The 24,821-nt window shown below is 41.5% G+C and overlaps 1 protein-coding gene across 5 annotated transcripts in view; it reads right to left on the reverse strand.

Moving 5' to 3' along the window:
- The window catches only part of DPH6 (diphthamine biosynthesis 6), a 358,530-nt gene that overhangs the window by 172,167 nt on the left and 161,542 nt on the right, over positions 1 to 24,821 (reverse strand). For all 5 annotated transcript variants that reach the window (XM_075927016.1, XM_075927014.1, XM_075927013.1 and 2 more), the window contains 2 exons: positions 22,954 to 23,083; positions 10,260 to 10,434 (listed from right to left, as the gene is read on the reverse strand). In XM_075927016.1, the coding sequence (XP_075783131.1) occupies positions 10,260 to 10,434; positions 22,954 to 23,083 (305 nt within the window). The remainder of the gene's footprint in view (positions 1 to 10,259; positions 10,435 to 22,953; positions 23,084 to 24,821) is intronic.

The following is a 24,821-nucleotide window of genomic DNA, read 5'->3' on the forward strand; positions in this document are numbered from 1 at the left end:
TAGAAAGACTAGCCAGAGGCCAAAAAGGAATTTTACAAAAAAGTAGAAATATGCACAAAATATGGATGTAAGCGACTAGTCAACTACCTGATAAGCATATGCTTATTGGGTAGTTGAGTAATGACTCGACTAGCTGCTTCCCCCCCTCCCTCTTGCTGCCTCTATCAGAGAGAGGAAGCAGGAAGGGGGAGCAGGAGCTGGGGGGAGCCAGCTTAAAAGCCATTTCCCAGCACCGTCTCCACGGGGGGCAGGGGAAGCAGAGGAATCCCGACTGCTGCAACTCTTCCTTTGAAATATACAAGAGCCGTAGGCAGCTCTTGTACATTTCAAAGGCTGAGGCACAGTGGGATAGCTAGCACTCCTCTGTCGACTAATTGAGTAGTTGATGGAAAGTCCATCGACTACTCGATTAGTGGATTAATCAAAATTTAACATCCCTAGAACAAAATGCTACAGATAAGTACAAAAGAAAATCATGAACCTGCAGGGGATTCACTTAGAAAGGCTAAGGCACAAAATGAATTACATCTAGAAGGGAACGTAAGAGGCAATATTAGCAGTAACAGAAAGATGAAGGAAAGTGATGCTATTAAGAAAGTAGATGTGTTTAATTCTCATTTTACTTTAGTTTTCATAAAATGGTTATTGGTGATCAAATACTAAACAAAATTCATGTTAACAACAATGGGGAAAGAACACAAGCCAATATAGAAAAATAACACGTTAAAGTGTATTTCGTTAAGTTACATGTATTAAAATAAGCAGGACCTCATGATGTCCATTCTAGGGTACTTGAGGAACTAGCTGAAGCCATCTCAGAACCGTTAGCGATTACCTTTCAGAATCTAAAGCTATCTATGGTTTCAAGTGGCAGACAATATGGTTCAGATACCCTATCATCAGCCAGTCCCTGGGGATCTCCAAAGATGTCCAAAAATCAGACCCAGCTCACTCAGACCTGTTTATCCTTTCTATGCTAGTAACTGTTAAATAACATTAATAACATGTCCAATAATATAAAAAGCTAAGCAAATTATTTCAAGCTGTTAGTTGCACAGCTATCTCTCTAATATATCAAATATAGCCAGCCTTCTTGTTTTAAAAAGCTGCATGCTTCAACAGCTTTAAAAACATGCCTAAAAAGATGGCAAGAGGGTCATACTCACTTCTCATAGTCATTCAACCACCACGCATCTGGCTTTCTCCTAACAAAGGCCCTATAGCTACTTCCAATAAGCAAGATGATCAAAATTGCAATTACTGACAGGACTGACAAAATCTCCCCTAAAAACATGATATATGTTGATTTTAGGAAGATGATTGATATAATAACTCATGTTGTAGGAAGTGTAGTTGTAGCTTATGACTGCAGATGTGTTAATTGGCCATTCTTCCTTGAACGGTCCCTACTAACAGTCCCACATGACATTCTAATAGGCAAAGAAGGGAAAATGTGGTCTCTCAAGTGGTGCACAACTGGCAGAGTATCAAGTGTGATCTGGCAGGGATGTGTCCCAAGCGTGGTACAGATCAATATTTTCATTTAATAACTTAAATAATGGAGTGGAGATCATACTTAGAAAATTTGCAGGAAGGTTGGGAAGGATTGTAGGCACTTTGGAGGAGAGGATTAGAATCCAAAATGACAATAACAAACTGGAGAATTAGCCTAAAATCAACAATTTGAATTGAATAAAAATGTGCAATTTACTACAATGAGAAAGGAAAAATAAAATACAGGCAGTCCCCGGGTTACATACAAGATAGGGACTGTAGGTTTGTTCTTAAGTTGAATCTGTATGTAAGTCGGAACTGGCATCCAGATTCAGCCGCTGCTGAAACTGATCAGTTTCAACAGTGGCTGAATCTGGACACCAGTTCCGACTTACATACAGATTCAACTTAAGAACCCCAGGCGTCCCCAAGTCAGCTGCTGCTGAAACTGATCAGCAGCTGATTCCAGGAAGCCCGGGGCAGAGCAACTCTGCCTCGGGTTTCCTGTAGTCAGCCGCTGGTCAGTTTCAGCAGCGGCTGACTTGGGGACGCCTGGGGCAGAGCAGCTGGGGTGCTGCCGGGTTGGTCCAGTAGCGCCAAGGAGCGGTGCTGCGGGACCAACCGGCAGTGCCCCACCTGCTCTACCACAGGCCCCAGGCTTTGCTCCACGTCTCCCTGGTCTGCTGGGAGGGGGCACTAACTGCGTCCCCCCCCAGCAGACCAGGGAGACGCTGAGCAAAGCCGCGGAGGACTCGGCCGAACCCGCGGCGCTTCCAGCTGATCTGGAAGCGGCCACGGGTCTGGCCCTGGGTCCTCCGCGGCGTTGCTCCCCGTCTCCCTGGTCTGCTGGCTCCCCCAGCAGACCAGGGAGACAGGGAGCAGCTTTTCTCGCCCCAGAGGAGGCGGGCGGCGGGACCAGGCGTCCCGCCGCTCCAGTCCTTCGGGGCGAGAAAATCCCCGTTCGTAACTGCGGATCCGACATAAGTCGGATCCGCGTAACTCGGGGACTGCCTGTATATGAATACACAGTGGGGAATAACTGGTTGGTCATAGTACTGTTAAAAAGAATATAGGGGTTAAAATGGATGACAAATTGAATATGTCAGCAATGTGATGTGGATGACAAATTGAACATGTCACCAATGTGATTTAGTTGCAAAAAAGTTCGATATTGTTTTGAGGTAAATTAAAAAGAGTGTCATATGCAAGACATGGGCAGTAACTGTCCTGCTTTAGTTGACACTATTGAAGCCTCAGCTGAAGTACTCTGTCCAGTTCTGGATGCTACACTCAAAGGCTAGGTCTACTCTATAAACTAGGATTGGAATTCCACTGCATGAGCGCACATACTCTCCAAAGGCAAGTAGCAATAACATAAAACTACAACACATTAACAAACCGAGACTTGCCCATCTCCGGAAACCTGCCTCCTGAGACACTGCCTTACATCTAGGAACCGCTTCTAGGTAATGGCCAAAGCTTTTAGAAACTCTGGGACTGTCATCAGATGACAAGGGTGGAGGATGTGGAATAAAAGTAGGCAGAAGCATAAAACCATATGACAGACAGCAATCCCATATACAGTAAACTTCCGATAATCCGGCACCTTTAGGACCCAGGGGGTGCCGGACTATCAGATATGCTGGACTATCAGAAGGGGGGGCTATGAGGGGTCTGGGGTGGGAGGGGATGCCACCCCAGACCCCTCATAGCCCCCCCTTACGATAGTCCGGCTCTGCCCCAGGCATCCCTGATTCAGCTGCTGCTGGTCAGTTTCAGCAGCAGCTGAATCGGGGATGCCTGCAATAGAGCAGCTGGAATGCTGCTGGGTTGGTCCCGCAGTGCCAAAGGATGGCGCTGCAGGACCAACCCGGCAGGACCGCAGCTGCTCTGCCCCAGGGATCCCCGATTCAGCCGCTGCTGAAACAGATTAGCAGCTGATTCCAGGAAGCCCGGGGCAGAGCTTCTCTGCCTGGGGCTTCCTGGAATCAGCCGCTGATCTGTTTCAGCAGTGGCTGACTTGGGGACCCCTGGGGCAGAGCAGCTGGGGTCCTGCCGGGTTGTTCCCACAGCGCCTTCCTTTGGCGCTGCGGGACCAACCCGGCAGCACTCCAGCTGCTCTGCCCCAGGCATCCCCAAGAGCAGCTGGGGTGCTGCCAGGTTGGTCCCGCAGCCCTGAGGGACAGCGCTATGAGACCAACCCTGCAGCACCCCAGCTGCTCTGCTCCCGGCTTCCCAGATTCAGCTGCTGGTCAGTTTCAGCAGCAGCTGAATAGGGGAAGCCTGTCCGGCTGCCACAGCACTTCCGGGTTCCTGATGGTGCCGGACCATCAGGAGTCCCGGAGCATTGGATGCCGGACTAATGGAGTTTTACTGTACTGTATTTGTAAGTACTAAATATCACAAATATTGCTTTTAAAGGAATTTCAAAAAGAAAAGAATAAGGCAGACTGACTTTTTTAAAAAACAACAAATGGTCTGGTAGCCCTTTATAGACTAACAAAACATGGAGATAGTATCATAAGCTTTCGTGGGCACAGCCCACTTCTTCAGACTCCAGTCATCTGAATAAGTGGGCTGTGCCCATGAAAGCTCATGATACCATCTACATGTTTTGTTAGTCTATAAAATGCTACCAGACCATTTGTTGTTTTTTAAGTTTATCCTGTACAAACTAACCTGGCTACCCCCTGAAGCTTATTGACATTTTTTGTCATTTTTACAGTGGAATGACAAATTTCACCCAAAATTTCTGATCCCATTATTCTGTTCAACAGTTGCCAGCACTAACCATCTTTCACTGGGTTCCTGAGTGAATGTCTTCATTGCAATTAAAAACCTTCAGCTGGTCCATGCCATTCACTTGGGATCAGAGGGCTTGTGCTAAGGTTCTTTTTAATGAGTAGACATTCAGGCTCAGGCTGCAGCCCTGGCTCTGGGTCCTAGACCAAGGTTATAGCCCAAACTCTAGTGCCTACATGGCAATTACAAAGTTAGCCTGAGTCACATGGTACAGGCTAACTATGAGTTTTTAACTGCAGTGTAGACATATTCACTGTGTCACTATGACTCATGCTTTTTAACAAGTCCTACTTTATTTTTTCCAGTTACATAATTTTCTCATTTGTATCTTCACAAATCTAAAAGCAATACTAAAAGGGAGATACAGAGACGATGATGACTCACTTTCAGCTTCTTTCTTTCCTTAAAAATGCATTATTTGTATGTTTGTATTGTTTATTCAAATCTGTAGGTGTAGGTGGTATGGCTTAGTTTAGTTATCTAGTCCAGATATCTGTTTGGTGCGTGTTAATACGCTAACTTGGATTCTGATGTTAGTTGAATGATTTGGTAATACTGAGGTTGATGTTTGTTGCCAATTTTCTCAACCAGATGTTGCTTGCCCTCTACCATTCTTCCAATAGATGCTGTGCTTTCCCCAAATGCCTTGCTTTACAAGGAGATCTCTAATTTTATACAAACGTCTTTTGCCTCAATACTGATGCACAATACAGACTCTTGTGTTACATAACTAATATAACGTTAACTGAAGAAAAAATTCTGTGGAAGACAACTCTGTGTAACTCTCAGATAACAGATACAAATGTGTACAACTTCCAAGCTAGTTGATAGGGATTTAATAGGAGTCACATACTGCATTCAGCAATATAAAACCCTCTATCTAAAGAGAAAGGTGCCTTCAATATTTTACATATAGTAACAAAATAATAAGTCAGGTGAAATAAGTAATTTTAATTCTGTAAATATTGCTAAAAGGTTATTTTAAAAAATACTGGTTCAACATTTAAGTATAACTTCTCTACAGCAATAAAACAACACAAACCTCTTTTAAATATGCATTCTGTTAAGATTTAGGCCAAATTCTTAGCTGGTATACCTTTGCCAAAGTTCTGCTGAAGTCAATGGAACTAAACCAATTTATATCAACTAAGAATCTGACTCTTTCTCTAGAACTGTCATTCATCATGGGAAAAGTCAAATAAATAAAATATATATATCTGAATTCATAATCATGTTTTAAATTTAGTTCCCCTTTCTCCTAGCATCAGACTGGTGGATGCAAGAAATGACAGGAAAAAGACAGAAGAGAGGCCTCTAAAGGTGGTCAAAGTAGTTGGGGCTCATACTGTTTAGTTGCCATTTCCAATATATCAACGCTTCCCTCTGATAATAAAGATACGTTAAGCCCACTTGCAAATAATGTGTCTCATTCCTCTCTAGTGATGGTCCACATACATTATAACAACCTACTATTGCTACTAGGGTTGTTTATTCTTTTCCAGAGATGAATGTCCCATTTGTAAGAGGATACTGCAATTTGCCCCTCTCCTTCAGTTAGGGTGAAATAAGTCCTCTTTTAACCCTCCTTTAAAAGTAGCCACAATTCATTGCTACTGAGTGCAATATTCAACTTTTTTTCTTCATAAATATAACAGAGCTAAATACTAGCTAATAATTGGTTTATTGCCTATAAGTAGTAAGGCAGATCTTGTAATCTCACATTATTCTGGATTTAAATACATCTGCATCATATTTACTAACACCAGATGCAGTCATTACTACAGCATAAGTTAGGCCTGGGAAAAATATGGCCTGTGGGCCGCATCCAGCCTACCAAGCCACTGGATCCAGCCCATGGAAGTAGCAGGGAGACCCAGGCAGGCTCCTCTGCTTGCCCTGCAGCCCTGCATGTCACTCAGAAACGTGACTGTTGGGCCCTGTTTCTGTTTCAAAACTGGAGGGGTGGGGAGGAAAGCTTCAGGAGCTGCCCCTCACCCCCAGCACAATCCCATTGGCTTGTTTCTTGCCAGAAACTGGCCAATAACAGGCGGCCAAAAAGAACCATGACACCTCTCCTTGGCTCAGTTATTCACACAAGCACATGGCTCTGCAGCCTGTGGAGGTGCAGGGTTGGCAGACAGGCTGGCTGAGAAACATTTTTAGCTCTGCAAGCCTTAGCTCTGCAGGCAGACAGGCTGGTCTGGCTGCTGGCTGGTAAGACTCCTAGCCAAAGCCTACCTCCGGCACTCCAGTCCCTCCCTTCCCCAACCCTTATTCCCCCCAATCAACATACTCAAACTCTCTGTCCCTCTTCTATACCCATACCCCCTCCCAGCTCTGGCGTCCCAATCTCCTGCTCCAGATCGCAATCCCCTCCTACTCTAGATCACATCTCAAACCCCGGCACAACAGTCCCCTTTGTTAGGCCACAACTGCCACCTTCACCCAAAATCCCTTCCAGACTTCATTCTCCCTCCTGCACCCCAAGCCCTTACCCCAAGCTCCTTTCCACACCCAACCTCCATCCCAGACCCAGCATCGCCTCCATTAATATCATGGAAGAGTGCAGCCCTCCAACACTTTCCAAAATCTTGCTGTGCCCCCCCCCATCAAAAAATTATTGCCCACCCCTGGCATAGATATATGTGTTATACTGAAGTTACTGACAGACAAACACTCAGATGGACAGAGGCTTTTGTACCAATAAAAGATATGAGCCAAGAAAAACTTAAGTTATCACAAACAATTTTCTTCTTATAAATGGGTGTATCAGTTACTTTATATCCTACCACAGATTATATCCTACATAGTATGAGCAGAAGCTTTGGAGTCGATTGTAAAGCATGTAATTTCAAGCAAGAGAATTACTTCTGATTTTGCTATAAATATTTTGAATGGAATTCCGATCCTAACTACATTCTAGAAGTGTTGTTTTCCTTCTGGCAGCCTGAGGTCAGGAAGACACTCTCATGTATATTTCTAATTTTTACATTTTTTTCTCATGCTTCAGTTGGCAGGATCCTGCAAGGTTTCTACAGAATTAAACTGATGTTCTTCTGAGTGATTTGTTGAGCCTGGAGTGTGAATACCTGTAATTTGCATGGACTACCTCCACTTTTCAGTTGCCAGTACAGTATTTATGTCAATGCACATCAATCTTGACTGCCATATCCTTGCTATTACAGTGTTGGGTCTACTCAGAGAAGCATGACAATTTTATGCAAAAATGTGTGGTGATTTTGTAATGTAAACAAAAGTTCACCAGCAACCATTAAGATCACCTGCTTATTTGTACTTGTTAAAATCAAATTAGAATCAAGAAAGTCTCAAAACATAGAAGCCATTAGTCCTTTACTATTAAAAGATCCATAAATTTCTGTTCTTTAAACACGCGAGATTGATCAAAATATCAACATTCTAGGATAATGCACAAAGGATTTTTATCTTTACAAGGCCATCCCTGTTACTATACTCATATGGTAGTCAGTATTGCTAAGGAGTATTATATTCTACACTAGTTGGTGCTTCCTAAAGGCTGATGTCTTTCTGTCCCCTTCATACTGCACTAATGTTGAAATGGGAGGTGATAAAGACATAATATAACCTATGCTAGGATGAGTTGGGTTGGGTCTGCTACCCAACCAAAAAATGGCAGAAAACATTACTAGTGAATGCTGCTAAGTGAGAGCTTAGCATTATGGACAGATCTAATCTACAGATTGAACTGCCCAACTACGGTGCTGTACCATCAACCAAAGGAGATTGCCCATGACCGCACATTTTGCAAAGTGCTAGTCCCTGCAAACCAGCATCACCTCTGTTTTGCCTGCAGTTTGCTCCAACCAGCTATTCTTCATCCCTGCACTGATCTTACTCAGTGGTAGTGGTACTGTTATATGAAATAAAAGATAAACATAGCATTTGCATGTAGCTGGCACCGAGTCCATGTTATGTTATCATTTCAGCTCGTGGTCTCATGTTGAATTTGAAAAGGACCAGAGAAATTCTTCTGGGACTCCACAAGTGAGGGAACTATTCAATGAGGTGCAGTTTCCTATCTCTACTCTTTGGGTGCATCTCTCCAAGAAGAACTTGAATAATTTTAACATATTGCTTTGGACTTCGCTCTCTTTCTCTCTCTCTCTCTCTTTTTTTTTTTTTAAGGCACAGTATTCTATGGTTTGCCATCAGATGCTGCAGAGATTGTTCAGGATGAAAATGAATGCCCATTCATAAAAGTAAGAGATCACACAAGTCCAAATTGTGCCAGATCTAGGATATTCACTCTGACTGTGCACTACAGTTAGAATATGATTGCCCGAGCATGAGAGCAAAATGAATGAATGGTTCTTTGCATTTTCACCTTTGAATAAACCAGGCAGGGCCAGCGAAGGCGTGGTCCACAGAGTTTAAAATAGAATTAAGAAAATGTCTACCAAATCAACTTTTTGTTCTTCACAAATGAATCTTCAGTAAGCAGGTAAACAAAGAGAAATTATGTGTTACGCGTGATAACCATCCTCTGTCTTTTTCCAGGGTGAGTTCACCTGCTATCTTAACTAAGTCATCACTCTACATATTGAATGCAACTAGTATCAAATAAAACAAATCATTGTTGCAGCAGTATAATAATAGGCTTATGTGCAATTCAAAAGAATTACTATATATCAAATAAAATATTATGTAAGTGATAGAATCCCCTACATGTAACAACATAGTTTGGACCAGATCTTATTTCTGTTGTACAGGCAGTGGAGTAGAGAATGCATACAAATCTCTTTTGCAAGGTGAAAGATAAATCCTTTCCCTCATACTCAGGAAGGCACTAGCAGTTTGGGAGGAGGATGCCTGGGTTACTCTTTCATATTTGTTAAGTAATATACCATGTCCCATTCACTTTATATTAAATATAAGTTTTAGAAATACTGAGTATTTCATCAGTTTTGATTTGCTTTTTCGTAGTGCAATACTAATATCTAGAGCTTTGTAAGGAAATTCACTGAAACATATGTAAGTGTTGATTTCCTAAGAAAAAATGTGAACTAACTTCTGTCTTTGAACATAAAGAAATTTAAAATACCCTGAAATGTTTTCACTTATTTGTTAAATTTCAGTACACTTATGGAAATATATATGCACTATAATTATTTACTTTTATAATTATAGTGCATAACCTCAAAATACTGCTTTTGCGCAGACGGGCACTATAATATAAATTGTTCTTAGCACTGCCTGACAGTGGTCATTCACAAACATTTTAAAACTTTAAATTTATATACCCATATTTTTCATTTGTGTAGTATTTTTTATAACATACAGGTTGAACCTCTTTTAATGCTGGTTTGGCAACATCTGTGGTCCAGCAGGACCATGGATGTTCCAGGACCAGAGAGTCCCAATGGAAGGCTAGGAGCTGAGCTCCCCGCAGCTGGGCTGCCCAGTGTGCCGCAGCTGGGCTACTAGATACAAATCAGTAGGGCTGCCCGGTGGGGCCAGGAGCCTGGTGCACTGTAGCGGGTGGGGCCAGGAGCCCAGCATGTTGCAATGGGGCTGCCCGATGCCTCTAGGAGCTCAGTGCTCCAGAACGGGGCTGCCCAACACATCCAGGAGACCAGCGCGCAGGGAGCTAGGCTACTCAGCTTAGCAGGGAAGGGAGAGGGACTGGCAGGGAAGTGGAGCTAGTGACAGGGAGTAGCGGGGAGAGGCTGGAGACCAGTCCTGGGCTGGGGGAGTCATTAGAGGGTTGCCAGATATGACTTCCCTTCATCCTGCAAACTGCCTCATCTGGGACCGGTCAGGTCCTGAGGGTGCCAGATCACAGAGGTCCAACCTGTATTACAAAAATGGCTATGTTTTGTTCTGTTTTGTTTCCATTCTGTACAGATTAAAATAAATGAAAAGAAAAGAGCACATACATTTCTTAACCGGTAAAAAATTCATAAATAGTAACAAGGATTGCTTACCTTGATGGACTGACTATAAGGTCCTATGTTAGCAGGTGCCCAGTGAGAAATGCTCTGCACATGCATGATCTGTTTTTGATAACTGCGTACATCACCAACTGTAACGTCACACTTATGTGCAAGGCAATCCATCGAAAAGAGTACTCCATCAACAAGTGGAGCTTCCACACACACTCTGAAAACACAAATCATGAAAGATTATATGAGTATCTTTTGAATCACAGAAACACAAGGCTGGAAAGAACCTTGGGAGCTTGGGAGGCAGGTTGGAAGAAAGGGATCATGAAATTATAGATTTCATGATTCTAAGGAATGGTAGAAGGGAGAACAGCAAAATAGAGACTATGGATTTCAGGAAAGCAGATTTTAGTAAACTCAAAGAGCTGGTAGGTAAGGTCCCATGGGAGGTAAGGTAGGTAAGATCCCATAGGAGGAAAAACAACTGAAGAGAGTCCGCTTTTTAACGGGACATTAGTAAGGGCCCAAAAGCAAACTATTCCACAATGTAGGAAAAATAAAAAGTATGGCAAGAGATCACCTTGAAGCAACTGGGAGATTTTACATAATCTAAAAATCAAAATGGAGTTGTATAAAAAGAGGAAACTATATCAAATTGTAAAGGATTAATATAAGCAAACATCACAAGTATGAAGGGGCAAGATTAGAAAAGCAAAGGCACAAAACAAGCTAAATCTAGCTAGAGGCATAAAGGGTAACAAGAAGATGTTCTACATGTATATTAGCAGCAAGAGGATGACCAAGGACAGGGTAGGCCAATTGCTCAGCAAGGAAGAAGAAACAATAAGAGGAAACTTGGAAATGGCAGAGGCGCTTAATGACTTCTTTGTTTCAGTCTTCACCAAGAATTCTTGATGATGAAGAAATGCCTAACATAGTGACTGTTAGTGGACCTGGGGTAGGTTTAGAAGTTAAAATAAAAGAACAATTTAAAAATTACTTAGAAAAGTTAGATGTCTGTAAGTCACCAGTGCCTAATGAAATGCAGCCTAGAATACTTGAGGAACTGATAGAGGAGGTATCTCAGCCTTTATTTATCATCTTTGAAAAGTCATGGAAGACAGGAGAGATACCAGAAAACTGGATAAGGGCAAATATAGTGGCCATCTATAAAAAGGGAAATAAGAACAACCCAGGAAACTATAGACCAGTCAGTTAACTTCTGTACCAGGGAAGATAATGGAACAAGTAATTAAGGAATTCATCTGCAAACATCTGGAATAAGGTGATAGGTAACAGCCAACATGGATTTGTAAAGAACAAATTATGTCAAACCAATCTGATAGCTTTCTTTGATAGGATAACAAGTCTTGCGAATAAGGGAGAAGCGGTGGATGTGGTATACTTAAACTTTAGTAAGGCATTTGACACCATCTTGCATGACCTTCTTATCAATAAACTAGGGAAATATAACCTAGAGGGGTTACTATGAGGTGGATGCATAACTGGCTGGATAACCATTCTCAGAGAGTAGTTATTGATGGTTCACAATCATGCTGGAAGGACATAAATGGGGTTTCACAGGGCTCCGTTTTGGAGCCAGTTCTGTTCAATATATTCATCAATGATTTAGATGATGGCATAGAGAGTATGATTATTAAGTCTGCAGGTGATACCATGCTGGGAGGGGTTGCAAGTGTTTTGGAGGATACGGTCAAAATTCAAAATGATCTGGACAAACTAGAAAAATGGGTGGAGGTAAACAGGATGAAGTTTAATAAGTAGAAATGCAAAGTACTCCACTTAAGAAGGATCAGTTTCACACATACAGAATGGGAAATGATTGTCTAGGAAGGAGTACTGCTGAAAGGGATTTAGGGGTCATAGTAGATGACAAGCTAAATATAAGTCAACAGTGTGACACTACTGCAAAAAAAGCAAACATGATTCTGGGATGCATTAACAGGAGTATTGTGAGCAAGACACGAGAAGGCATTCTTCTACTCTGCTCTGTGCTGTTTAGGACTCAACTGGAGTATTGTGTCTTGTTCTGGGCACCACATTTCAAGAACAATGTGGAGAAATTGGAGAAGGTTCAGAGAAGAGCAACAAAAATGCTTAAAGATCTAGAAAATATTAGCTATGAAGGAAGACGGAAAGAACTGGGCTTTTCAGAAAAGAGAAGACTGAGAGGGGACATGATAGCAGTTTTCAAATATATAAAAGGGTGTTATAAGGAGAAAATTGTTCTCCTTGGCCTCTGAGTATTGGACAAGAAGCAATGGGCTTAAATTGCAGCAAGGGAGTTTTTAGGTTGGACATCAGGAAAAACTTCCTGTCTATCAGGGTATTAAACACTGGAATAAATTACCTAGGGAGATTGTGGACAGACACCTGTCAGAGATGATCTAGATGATGCTTGGTCCTGCCATGAGGACAGGGAACTGGACTCGATGACTTCTCGAGGTGTCTCCCAGTTCTAGTGTTCTGTGATTCTATGATTGAGTGATCATAAAATCCAGCCTCCTACAGTAAGGCAGCACCAATTAGATCAATACCATCCCTGACAAGCATATGTCCAACCTGTTCAGAAACAATGAAGGGGATCCACAAACCCCCTTCAAATCCTACTCCTGAAATCAGTTACTGTTAGAAAGCTTCCCCTCCCCTAATAGCTAACCTAAATCTCCCTTACTGTAGAATAAGCTAATTACTTCTTGTCCTTCCACTACAAAAGAGGCCTTAACATATTTGAAGACTGTTATCAGATCCCCTCTTAGGGTACGTCCAGACTACATGCCTCCGTCGACGGAGGCATGTAGATTAGCCAGATAGGCAGAGGGAAATGAAGCCGCGATTAAAATAATCGCGGCTTCATTTAAATTTAAATGGCTGCCCCGATCTGCCGATCAGCTGTTTGTCGGCAGATCGGGGCAGTCTGGACGTTCCCCTGTTGCCAGAAAACCCTTTTGTCGACCGCCCCATTATGCCTCGTGGGATGAGGCATAACGGGGCGGTCGACAAAAGGGTTTTCTGGCGACAGGGGAACGTCCAGACTGCCCCGATCTGCCGACAAACAGCTGATCGGCAGATCGGGGCAGCCATTTAAATTTAAATGAAGCCGCGATTATTTTAATCGCGGCTTCATTTCCCTCTGCCTATCTGGCTAATCTACATGCCTCCGTCGACGGAGGCATGTAGTCTGGACGTACCCTTTAGTCTTCTTTTCTCAAGACTAAATATACCTAGATTTTTTAAAGTCTTTCCTACAAGGTCAAATTTTCTAAACCTTTTATTATTTATTCATTTTTTGCTCCTCTCTGGACTCTTTCCAAATTATCTATATCCTTCCTAATGAGTGGCACCTGGAACTGGACACAGTACTGCAGCTGAGACTGCAAGAGTACCAAATAAAAGTAGACCATTACTTCCCTTATCTGACATATGGCACCACTATGAATACACACTAGAATGGTATTAGCTTTTTTTTTTTTTACAACTACATCACATTGTTGACTCATATTCAATTTTGATTCACTATAACCCCCAGATCCTTTTGAACGGTTCTATCGCTTAGACAGTTGTTCTTCATTTAGCAGTTGTGAATTTGATTTTTCAATTTGTCAGCCCACTTTGAGCTCTACCCCTGCCTTCTAATGTGCTTGCAGTGCCACTTAGCTTAGTGTCATTTGCAAATCTTATAAATATACACCCTACTCCATTAGCCAACTTATTGAAGAAAATGCTAACACCTAGACCCATGGCCTTTCTCCTGCACAGCCCCTCTAGAGACACTTTCCCAATCTGACAGTGAACTACTGATGTTATTTACCCCACCCTTACCAATACGCTATTACCACTTTTCTGTGGTTACTATGTTAAAGACTTTGGTTGGAAATGTATGACAAAGCTACAGTATCAAAGATATTCTGCTGACATCTCAGTGAGATGGTGGTCAATTTCAGGTCTTGCAGTGAGTCAGTTTTCATTGATGGAGAGAAATAGACATCACCGAATGAAGGCTGGTGTTACTCGTTCAATTACTTTATACATGTGTCCTTATTAACACTATGTACATGAGACCAGTTCTCCGTAGCTAAGGGTATGTTAACACAGCAAGGCAAAAACTGAGTTAAGCTACACAAACTGAGCTACATCAATTGTGTAGTTGAAATCGAAATAGCTTAATTCAGCTTTTGGTGCTGTCTACACAGCAGGAAGTCTAAGGAAGAACACTATTCCTTCAACTTCCCTTACTCCTCATGAAATGAGGGTTACAGGAGTTGAGTAAAAAGTCCTCCAGCTCACCATTATTGCAAAATAATGAAATCACTGCCCCTTCAGGTCTCCAACCATACTTATAACTACCATGGCTGGTCAACCACCCTCCAGTCAAGAGCCAAGAGAGCAGCAGCCTATTCATCTTCAACAATTTCATCATATTGCGTTTTGCTTACCCTTTACTGCTGCTCAGCCAATTAATTAGTAAATGGATAATTTCTAATGGAAAACCACATCCAGGTTCCTAACCTGTGAGTACTGTCTTCAAAATTTTAATAGTGAAATTTTTAGTTTCCTTTTTTCTCACCTATTTTTATGGCAATATGTATTATTTAATAATACATGGGGAAACATGTACAAGCCGATGCAAAAATCACATTACAAATAAAAAACAGCTATAAAATAATTGAAACATTTACCACTGGTAATAGAAAATTCTGTATTTTATTTTTTAATAACAAGTTTGTAAACTAATATGGTAGTGTTTTCCTCTGCTTTTTAATTTTTTATATAAACAGATATAGTGTATAATACCATATTTACTATATTTTCATTTCAATTAAATTACATATATAAGAGAGGGTATGTGTTTGTTTGTATGTGTATATAAACAAACCACTAAAAAGAAATAAGAGACCAGTATCTCAAAGCCTATATCTATTGAAGAACAATTAAGTTGGCAGCCCACACATAGAGAGGTTACATATAACTCTCAGCAGAAATTCCAAGAGAAAATTAGTTGTAAATGCTTATTCTCAGCAAGTATCTTAAAATACAGTTTTGTAAAATTCTATTCTGGAGAAGTGACTTTTTTTCAACGCAAGCAAGTAAAGTATTTCCTCTTTCTGCCTACCACCCCACCATTATCATCATCATAAGGATGGGTAAGTAGATTTTCTGCTTGGGCTGCTAAATTTTCAAGACAATTTTGCAAATTTATTATAGCTCTATACCCTTGGGTCTATGCTCCTAGCATGTTACATAGCCAGGTCACTGTGCATAATGCAATTACGCAGCCATGCAAATGTGTGCATAATTTTCTTTTGACCAAAATGCAGCACAAGTCTGCTTGTGCTACATAAATAATCTCAGAAAGTGATTTTTCTGCATCCTCCTAGCTCGTAACTTTTTTCCTGTTCTTTTATAAGCTTTGTATGAAAGGATGGTGGATTATATGGCTAGCTATTCTTCAAAAGAGGGAGTAAAAGACATGCAGTAGCATGAGTTGCAGATGAGGATGAAGTAGGAGGAAGTACTATACTTAAAATATACTGAAGTGATGATCTGCTCTTGTGCAGCTTTATGAGGGAATAGAACCTGCCTCATTCTCCTCTTAGGCCATGCAGAAAGAAAATTCCATGGCTGTGTGGATTAGTAACTCCGGATGGCTGCAGCATCTCTTAGAAGCCTCTCCCCACTTCCTTTAAGGAAGTGTGTTAGCCTCTTCTGGCACTGCCCATTCCTATCTTGTTTTATGAACCACACTAAGTAATTAAATTATTTCATAATCAATTTACATGGCTGGGTTATTCTGAGCTCATCAGAGATCTCAGTGCTCTTCTGCTACCTGAGCTGGGACCTTGATATGCAATATAAGTCTAAATTGTCACATCATGCATAGTTCGCTATCCATAGATTTAAAATTTCACAGTAGCTATTTCCACATTGTGCTAGCTCAGATCAGTTTTGTTTGAGTAGGACGATAAATATTTTTTTTTTATAAACTGAGAGAAAGTCTTTGATGAATCTGATTCCTCACAGGTCAGCAAAGACAGAAGTGCCTAAAAAAACCATGCTATACTATTGTATATTCTCCTAAAGCAGGGGTCAAACTCAATTTACATTAGGGCCAGTGACAGTCTTCAAATCCTCCCAGTCGGCACCCCTCTCTGACAAGGCTCTGCGGGGAGGGTACGGTCTTTGTGCATCCACCCTCACTCACCTCCCAGCCTGTCTGTCACCCCATGGCAATTTAAGGACCCTCTTTCTCCTCCCTGGGAGGCCCTGAGAGAGGAGGTATGTGCAGAGCCACGCTATCCATAGGATGGTTCAGAATGGCCTCCCTTGGCCCCATGCAGCCACCTGAATCATTCTGTGGACAGAATGGTCCTTCATACTCAGGTGAGACCATGGAGCCCTGAGAGAGCTGGGGCTGACAGCAGGAGTTAACCCCTTCAGTGCTCACCATTGTGGTGGGAGCCCCAGGAAAGCAGAGTTACATAGGAGTCTGTTTAACTCCACCACCATGTCCCAAGCCAGCCTAAGCTAGGGCTGGGGAGCTCCATTTCCCATGGTGGTAAAGTAGAGTGACTGAGCTGGACTGGTCAGAGAATACTGCATCGCTCTGCTTTCCCACAGCTCCTGCCATCATGGTGAGTGTGGGGGGCCTGACCCCTGCTGCCACCCCACACCAGGCCTCCTGATAATCCCTGAATCTGTGCCCTTGGGGGAGGAGGCTTAAAGGTGGGGAGGGCAGAGAAGGGGTGGGAAGAGGCATGGAAGGAGCAAAGCATGGTCTGGACTTGGGGCAAGGATATGGACCCCTCCCCCCGGGCTGCAAGAACTCACATGCCAGCAGCTGTGTACAGGCCAGATTGTGGAACTGCTTGGGCCACAGATGGCTGGCCAGCCATGAGTTTGAAACCTCCGTCTTAAAGATTGTAAAATGAATCCCTTTTGATGAGTCCATGTCTCCAGAGAAAAAATAATGATATATAACACCAGACACAAGACAACAAAGGATGAGTAGATAGAAAACCTTTATTTCCAAGCTTTTTAGTTCCTGACTGCTTTTGAAATTAGAGTACACTGCAAACACATATCTTCATTGGGATAACTCTACAAGTGTCTCTCATCAATCAAATAAAACCACTAATGACCAATCATTTAGAGAAAGTTTCCAGAACATTAAATATAATTAGCAATATTAGTAGCCAATCATTTAGAAATTCAATACAATAAATATATGGAAAGCATTTTTTTCAAATAATATACTCTTTCAGGGTATGTCTACACTACCCCCCTAGTTCGAACTAGGGGGGGTAATGTAGTCATACGGAGTTGCAAATGAAGCCCGGGATTTGAATTTCCCGGGCTTCATTTGCATGAAGCCGGCCGGCGCCATTTTTAAATGCCGGCTAGTTCGGACTCGGACGAGGCGTACAGCTAGTTCGGATAGGAAGCCTAATCCGAACTAGCTAGTCCGTGCCGCGTGTAGCCACGAGGCACGGAGTCCGAACTAGCCGGCATTTAAAAATGGCGCCGGCCGGCTTCATGCAAATGAAGCCCGGGAAATTCAAATCTCGGGCTTCATTTGCAACTCCGTATGACTACATTACCCCCCCAGTTCGAAGTAGGGGGGTAGTGTAGACATACCCTTAGTTACTATGGCTAAGGCAGAAAATACATTTTTTAAATAAAGGTTAAGTGAAAAATTCTGGCATATCTCCATCCTTTGGTTACAGTGAAAATACCAATAATGACATTTGAAAATGATTAACTTTATTTGCATTAGATGCAATATAAACCGTGGCAGTGGAACAGCATTTTGTCACAGCAATGTTGTCTATACACTTATTTTGACACAGTATTTGCACTGATGTTTGTCACAGGCCAATGTCCCAACTCCGACATTATCTCCTATGTATTTGTATTTTCCATTAGTTTGTTTATAAAATTTCACTAAAATTGGTAAGCAGTTTTAAAAAGGAAAACATTGAGCATTTTTGCTTTAAATGGTAATATGTTTCACATAAAACATTTCCTCTCTATAGGGCTATAACTTTTTATCCTTTTCTATTCTTCCTCCCTCCTTGCGCTTACATTCATACATCTATGATTATATTATTTTCAATTTTTCTAACAGTATCCACTCAATGGTTGCTTGAAATACACCAGGAATAGACAAAGAATAAAAGAGTGCACAAAAAAAATCAAATCAAATAGTTATGATTAATGCAAACTCAATAATATTCAGACTGATAGTAAAGCAATGATGCTTACTTAAATAGAAGATTATATTTTATCTTTACTATAGTGCTGTTATGTTGCATAATTCTTACTATGTATTGTATAAATCTTATTCACTCTGTAGCAAATGCAAGCTTGCAACTTAATTCCATTGTTTTTGGACCTCTTATCCACTGATTGTATATTGGGATAAAATACAGGAAGATTTGTAAATTATGGGGCATGACATTAATAAGGATCCATGGATATTTATCTTAGGGAAGCCTTCAAAGCAATGAGTCCACCACGGATCCAATTACTAGTAGAGCTACTACTAAGCAGTGGAAAATATATCTTATGAACTTGAATAAATAATAAAGCCCTCACATTCGCACAATGGGAAAAAGAAAAGAACTTGCTTCCTATAAAATATTTTATTCAGCACTAAAAAAACAAAAAAATAGTTTGTCAGTCGTCGAGGCCTTTAACTTTACATATTTATATTTCCATTAATGAGCTGGAAGAGAATGTAGGCATTATGACAATAAATTCACAGAGAAAAGCAAATTAGGAATGATGAAAATGCAAGTATGCTTGTTGTGGGAAATTATAAACCCAAATGCAGATACAGGCAGTCCCCGGGTTACGTACAAGATAGGGACTGTAGGTTTGTTCTTAAGTTGAATTTGTACGTAAGTCGGAACTGGCGTCCAGATTCAGCCACTGTTGAAACTGACCAGCAGCGGCTGAATCAGACACGCCTGGGGCAGAGCAGCTGGGGTGCTGCTGGGTTGGTCCCGCAACGCCGCTCCTCGGCACTACTGGACCAACCCGGCAGCACCCCAGCTGCTCTGCCCCAAGTGTTCCCAAGTCAGCCGCTGCTGAAACTGACCAGCAGCTGACAACAGGAAGCCTGAGGCAGAGCTGCTCTGCCCCGGGCTTCCTGGAATCAGCTGCTGGTCAGTTTCAACAGCGGCTGAATCTTGACGCCTGGGACAGAGCAGCTGGGGCGCTGCCGGGTAGGTCCCCGCAGCACCGCATGGGCTTCCTGTAGTCAGCCGCTGATCAGTTTCAGCAGCAGCTGACTTGGGGACACCTGGGGCAGAGCAGCTGGGGTGCTGGTGGGTTGGTCCAGTAGCGCTGCACCTCAGCACTGTGGGACCAACCCGGCAGCCCCCCAGCTGCTCTACCCCAGGCGTCGGCGAGAAAAGCCTGGTCTGCTGGGGGGGGGAGCTCCCCAGCACACCAGGGAGACGTGGGCGGTGGGACCGCCGAGACGCACTGCGGTCCCTCTGCCCGCATCCTCCGCGGCTTTGCTCCGCGTCTCCCTGGTCTGCTGGGGGAGCCCCCCCAGCAGACCAGAGAGATGCTGAGCGGCTTTTCTCGCCGCGGAGGATGTGGGCGACGGGACCGCAGCACGTCTCGGCGGTCCTGCCGCCCACGTCCTCTGTGGCGAGAAAAGCCTGGTTTGCTGGGGGGGGGGGGCGCACTAGCTGCCCCCCCCCCCAGCAGACCAGGGAGACGCGGGCGGCAGGACCGCCGAGACGCGCCACGGTCCCGCTGCCCGCGTCCTCCGCGGCTTTGCTCCGCGTCTCCCTGGTCTGCTGGGGGAGGCCCCCAGCAGACTAGGGAGACGCGGAGCGGCTTTTCTTGCCGCGGAGGACACGGGCAGCAGGACTGCCGCGGCGCGTCTCAGAGGTCTGCTGGGGGAGGGGGAGGGACACAGCTAGTGCGGGGTTCCCTCACCCAGTTCATAAGTAGGGATCCGACGTAAGTAGGATCCACATAACCCACGGACTGCCTGTATTGAATAGGAGGAAAAAATGTGGAAAGCAACAATGATGAAAAAGATGTAGTGGTGACAATGGCCAGAACAGTAGACAAGAGTTAGCAATGAAATGTGGCAGCCAATAAAAAGATCAATACAATATGAGACATCATACACACAGGAATTACACAACAGAACACTGAGGATACAGTTCCTCTCCCTACACCCATGGCATTACTGAACCCCGATTACTGCTTTAACTTCTAGGAAATTTATTCCAAAAGATATTGACAATCTGGATGGAAAGGGTCCAGAAAAGTGTAAAAGCTAACGAACAAGTGGACATGTTTACAGCTGTCCAGGTGGGAAAAATTAGGAGAAATGAGACATAATTTTTTTTAAAAATGATAATTTAGGCTGACTATAAGAAAAACCTACTTGTCAACCAAAGCTTTTAGGTATAGTAATAGTTTCCTAAATGAAGTGATGGTATCCCCATCACCAGACCCATTTAACGCTGAATTGAAGGAAAGTGTACTGTAGGGAATATTATTACATAGATCTTTCATTGTTTTATTCTCTCAAACCTGGAATATGGACTAGAGTATTTTTGATGTAAAGACTATTTTGAGTCAAAAAGGTATTACTTCTCCATATCACATCTGACTTTGTTATAACAATTTACTGTCACACATCTACCTTCAATATGGCTAACAAAAACTCTGTAATTATAGATGACATTTTCACTAATTGAATTATTATAATCTCTAGTCTTGCTCCATTTATACAGATGTTTTTACCCTTTTTTTATAAATATGAACAAAAATTAAACTTTATTTTAACTGACCTGAAGTTAAAGTTTTCAATTATAAGGAGATCACACAACCTGTTGATAGGACTAATTCATTAAAGGAAAAGCTGTCAGGCAACCTAGCAGTATTTCAGTTGCAAAGAATCAGAGAGATTCTTTACAGTTCTCACTCTGGAAGTCATAGAATCATAGAAATGTGGACCTGGAAGAGACCTCAATAGGTCATCTACTCCAGTCCTCTGCACTGAGGCAGGACTCAGTATTACTGACCATCCCAGACAAGTGTTCATCTAAATAGTTCTTAAAAACCTCCAATGACAAGAGATTCCACAACCTCACTAGGTAATTTGTTTCAGTGCTAACTACTCTTGTATGTTAGGACCTTTTTCCTAGAGTCTAACTTAAATCTCCCTTGTTGCAATTTAAGCCCATTATTCCTTGTTCTGTCCTAAGTGGTGAAGCAGAACTAGACATCACCATCCTCTTCATAACAACCTTTCAGGTACTCAAAGACTATGGTCAGGTCCTCTCGTTTCTTCAGACTCAAACCAAAATTTTTCATTTTTTCCTGTGGGTCATAATTTCTAGACCTTTAATCATTTTGGAAACTCTTCTGTGGACTTTCTTTAATCTATCCCCATCTTTCCTGAAGTGTTGTATCCTGAATTCAAAATCTACTTGATGGCTTATTACTGCTGAGTAAAGTGGAAAAAAATACTTCTTGAATATGCCTTACAACTCTCCTACTAATAAAATCCAGAATGATATTTGCTGCTTTTTTTGCAGCAGTATTACATTGTGGATTCATATTTAGATTGTGCTTCACCATAACCCCCTGATCCTTCTGCTGTGCTCCTTCTTAAGTAGTCATTTCCTAGTTTTTGTCCGTGCAATTTATTATTTCTTCCTAAGTGGAGTATTTCTCATTTGTCCTTATTGAATTTTATCCTGTTTATTTTAGATCATTTATCCAATTTGTCAAGATAATTTTGATTTAAAATCTGATCCTCCAAAGCTCTTTCAAATCCAGAATGATCTGTAAATGTTATAAGTATACTCTCTATGCCATTATCAAAATCATTGATGAGATAGACTAGAATCAGACCCAGGACAGAGGCCCGCAGCATCGCACTCAATACACCCTTACAGCTTGATTGTTTTCCATTGATAATTCATTGAGTACAATTATCAAACAGTTGTGCACCTACTTCAATAGTAGGTTAATCTAAGCTACATTTCCCTAGTTTGTTTATAAGGTCATGTGAGAGTATCAGAAGCCTTGCTAAAATTGAGCTATATCACATCCACTGCTTCCCCCCATCATGAACTCTTCTAACAAAAACACAATTCAAAACAAAAAGACAGTTCTTTGGAATGGAATGTGTTAGATTTGACACAACTTTAAAAGAACTGGAGTAAGGTTTTCAGTAACTTAAGCATTTACTATACTGGTCCAGTTTCCAACAGAAAACTACTACATAAACTAGAAGTCAAGAGCAGTACAAAATTGGAACTGTGGATGAACTTGCAGGCCTAGACTGATTGGCTCATTCCCATAGACCTGGGTTTGGCAGCAAGTGTGGAGGTCTAGTCTGATAGACACTAGACATATACTAAAAGGGATATGCTTGGTCTCTGCCAAAAAAAGTAGTTAGGCTCACAGTACTCAGAACATTGACACCATCTCCTTACTACACACATGCTTTTAATTAAGCAGTATATATGCTTATGCTATACTATTAGCAACTGTTCCATGAAGGAAATAAAAAAAATGATCAAAACCAGCATGCTTCCTAGAAAAAGGTGAACAAACACTACTTCTGAATATGTAAGACAAAAAATAGTACAAAAGCTTCATAAATATAGCAGTAGTAATACAGTATATAATAGTGTATCATAAATATACTATAGCAATAGCCTGATCCTACCTTGCTGGTGGACATAAATCAAATATTGTCATATAAGCTGAATTTATAACAGCAAAATCTTTCATGTTCTTCATATACAGATGGACCAAAATAATATCTTTCAATTCCAATCCCTTTGTATTCATATTAGCTGCCAGAAAAAAATAACATAGCTGTTAAAGTTAAGACATTTTAAATACACATAGAAAGATACCAGAGACATTTTCTGTTTGTACAAAAAAGAAAAGATAATACACTTAGTTAACATGACTGAATGCTTTAGTTATACATTACTTTCCCCCTTACAATAATCTTTGATGACATAGCCTTATTTTTAGTAAGTGCTTTTTTATTAATTTAATCTGATAATATGAAGATAAAACATAACTGAAAGTTCAAACCTGAACTTACACTTGCCTTATGGGAATACATTGTGTCCTAAAAAAATACGTATATACAGCAGTCTACATTCCACTGTGCAAAAACAAAACTAATGGATAATAGAATATACCATAATACCTACCAATTTACCAAGCACTTTGTGGAGATCAAGCAATGGAATTTTCAATACAAGTAAAAGGGTATAAATGGATGGAGAGACTGAAGGAGCTGGGGATGATATGCAGAGGGGTAAAGAGAGAAAACAAATATTTGGTGACAAAAAAACAGTAAATGGATTGAGGATAAAGGGGTGAAGGTAAGAAAATGGACTCAACCAAAGCTGATTGTATAGAGGAAGAAGAATGAAGTTAAGGGAGTTAAGAAGATATAATTTAGAACGCACATTTCCATTCTGAGTGCCTTATTAAAATTTGTGGGACGCTTACTATGTGATCCTCATATTCTGCATTCAAATTTCATGAGTTACAGAAGCCAAATTAAGTACAAATATTTCTCTGAAAAGTATGAAAGAATGTAGAACATATACAGTAATAGGGTCCCATGTGAAATTAGTTAACTTCTTCATAAGCCTCCCTTCATGATAGTTTTAGCTATATTGCCCTTTAAAGTCATAGATTGGACATATATATTTTCCTTCTAATTAGCAAGCAGGATGAGCGCATAAAAATAATCTGCTGAGTGAAGCTAAAGTGAAAGCAAATAGCTTTCAAATAAAATCTCAATTCTTTTAAATATATTCAAAAACAAGAATTCGAGCTTACGCAGAATTCTTCTTCAGTCAGCTAGTAAATAAGTGCACTCTTCAAACCTCCAGTCAGTGGAACATTATTTTTTTCTCCTCAAGTTACAGTTTTATGTGTGTGATCTGAAACATATTTTTTGGAAGGAAATACTAGGCTAAACTGAAAAACTAATTTGGTTGATGTATAACTGTATTTAACAAAGTTGAAAGAAAAGGAAATTTATTTCTAAATGTTAATAATTTTCAACTTTGTTACAAAAAAGATTCACTTAAAAAAGATTTTAAAGGTGGAATACTGTTCTGCCCTGCAAAAAGAACAATGCATGCATGCTGGGAGGCATGGGGAGATGGAATCTTTCTCCCAACATGGAGGCAGGACACTGCTGGCCCCTTAAAGGACTATGTCCAATAGAAAGGCACAATTGGTGAAGCTCTTTTTCACCTATGCACCTACTTAGAAGTCAACCACATTCCAGCTATGCGTGTAAACACCATTTTCTTGACCCACCTACAAACCCTCCATTCAGTCACCCTGGGTATGTCTACACTGCCACCCTAGTTCGAACTAGGGTGGCTAATGTAGGCATTTGAACTTGCAAATGAAGCCCGGGATTTAAATATCCCGGGCTTTATTTGCATGTTCCCGGGCGCCACCATTTTTAAATGCCCCGTAGTTCGAACTCCCTGCCCGCGGTTACACACTGAACGGACTAGGTAGTTCGAATTAAAACTCCTAATACGAACT

The sequence above is a fragment of the Pelodiscus sinensis genome, chromosome 4 (genome assembly GCF_049634645.1).
Source record: "Pelodiscus sinensis isolate JC-2024 chromosome 4, ASM4963464v1, whole genome shotgun sequence".
NCBI lineage: Eukaryota > Metazoa > Chordata > Testudines > Trionychidae > Pelodiscus > Pelodiscus sinensis.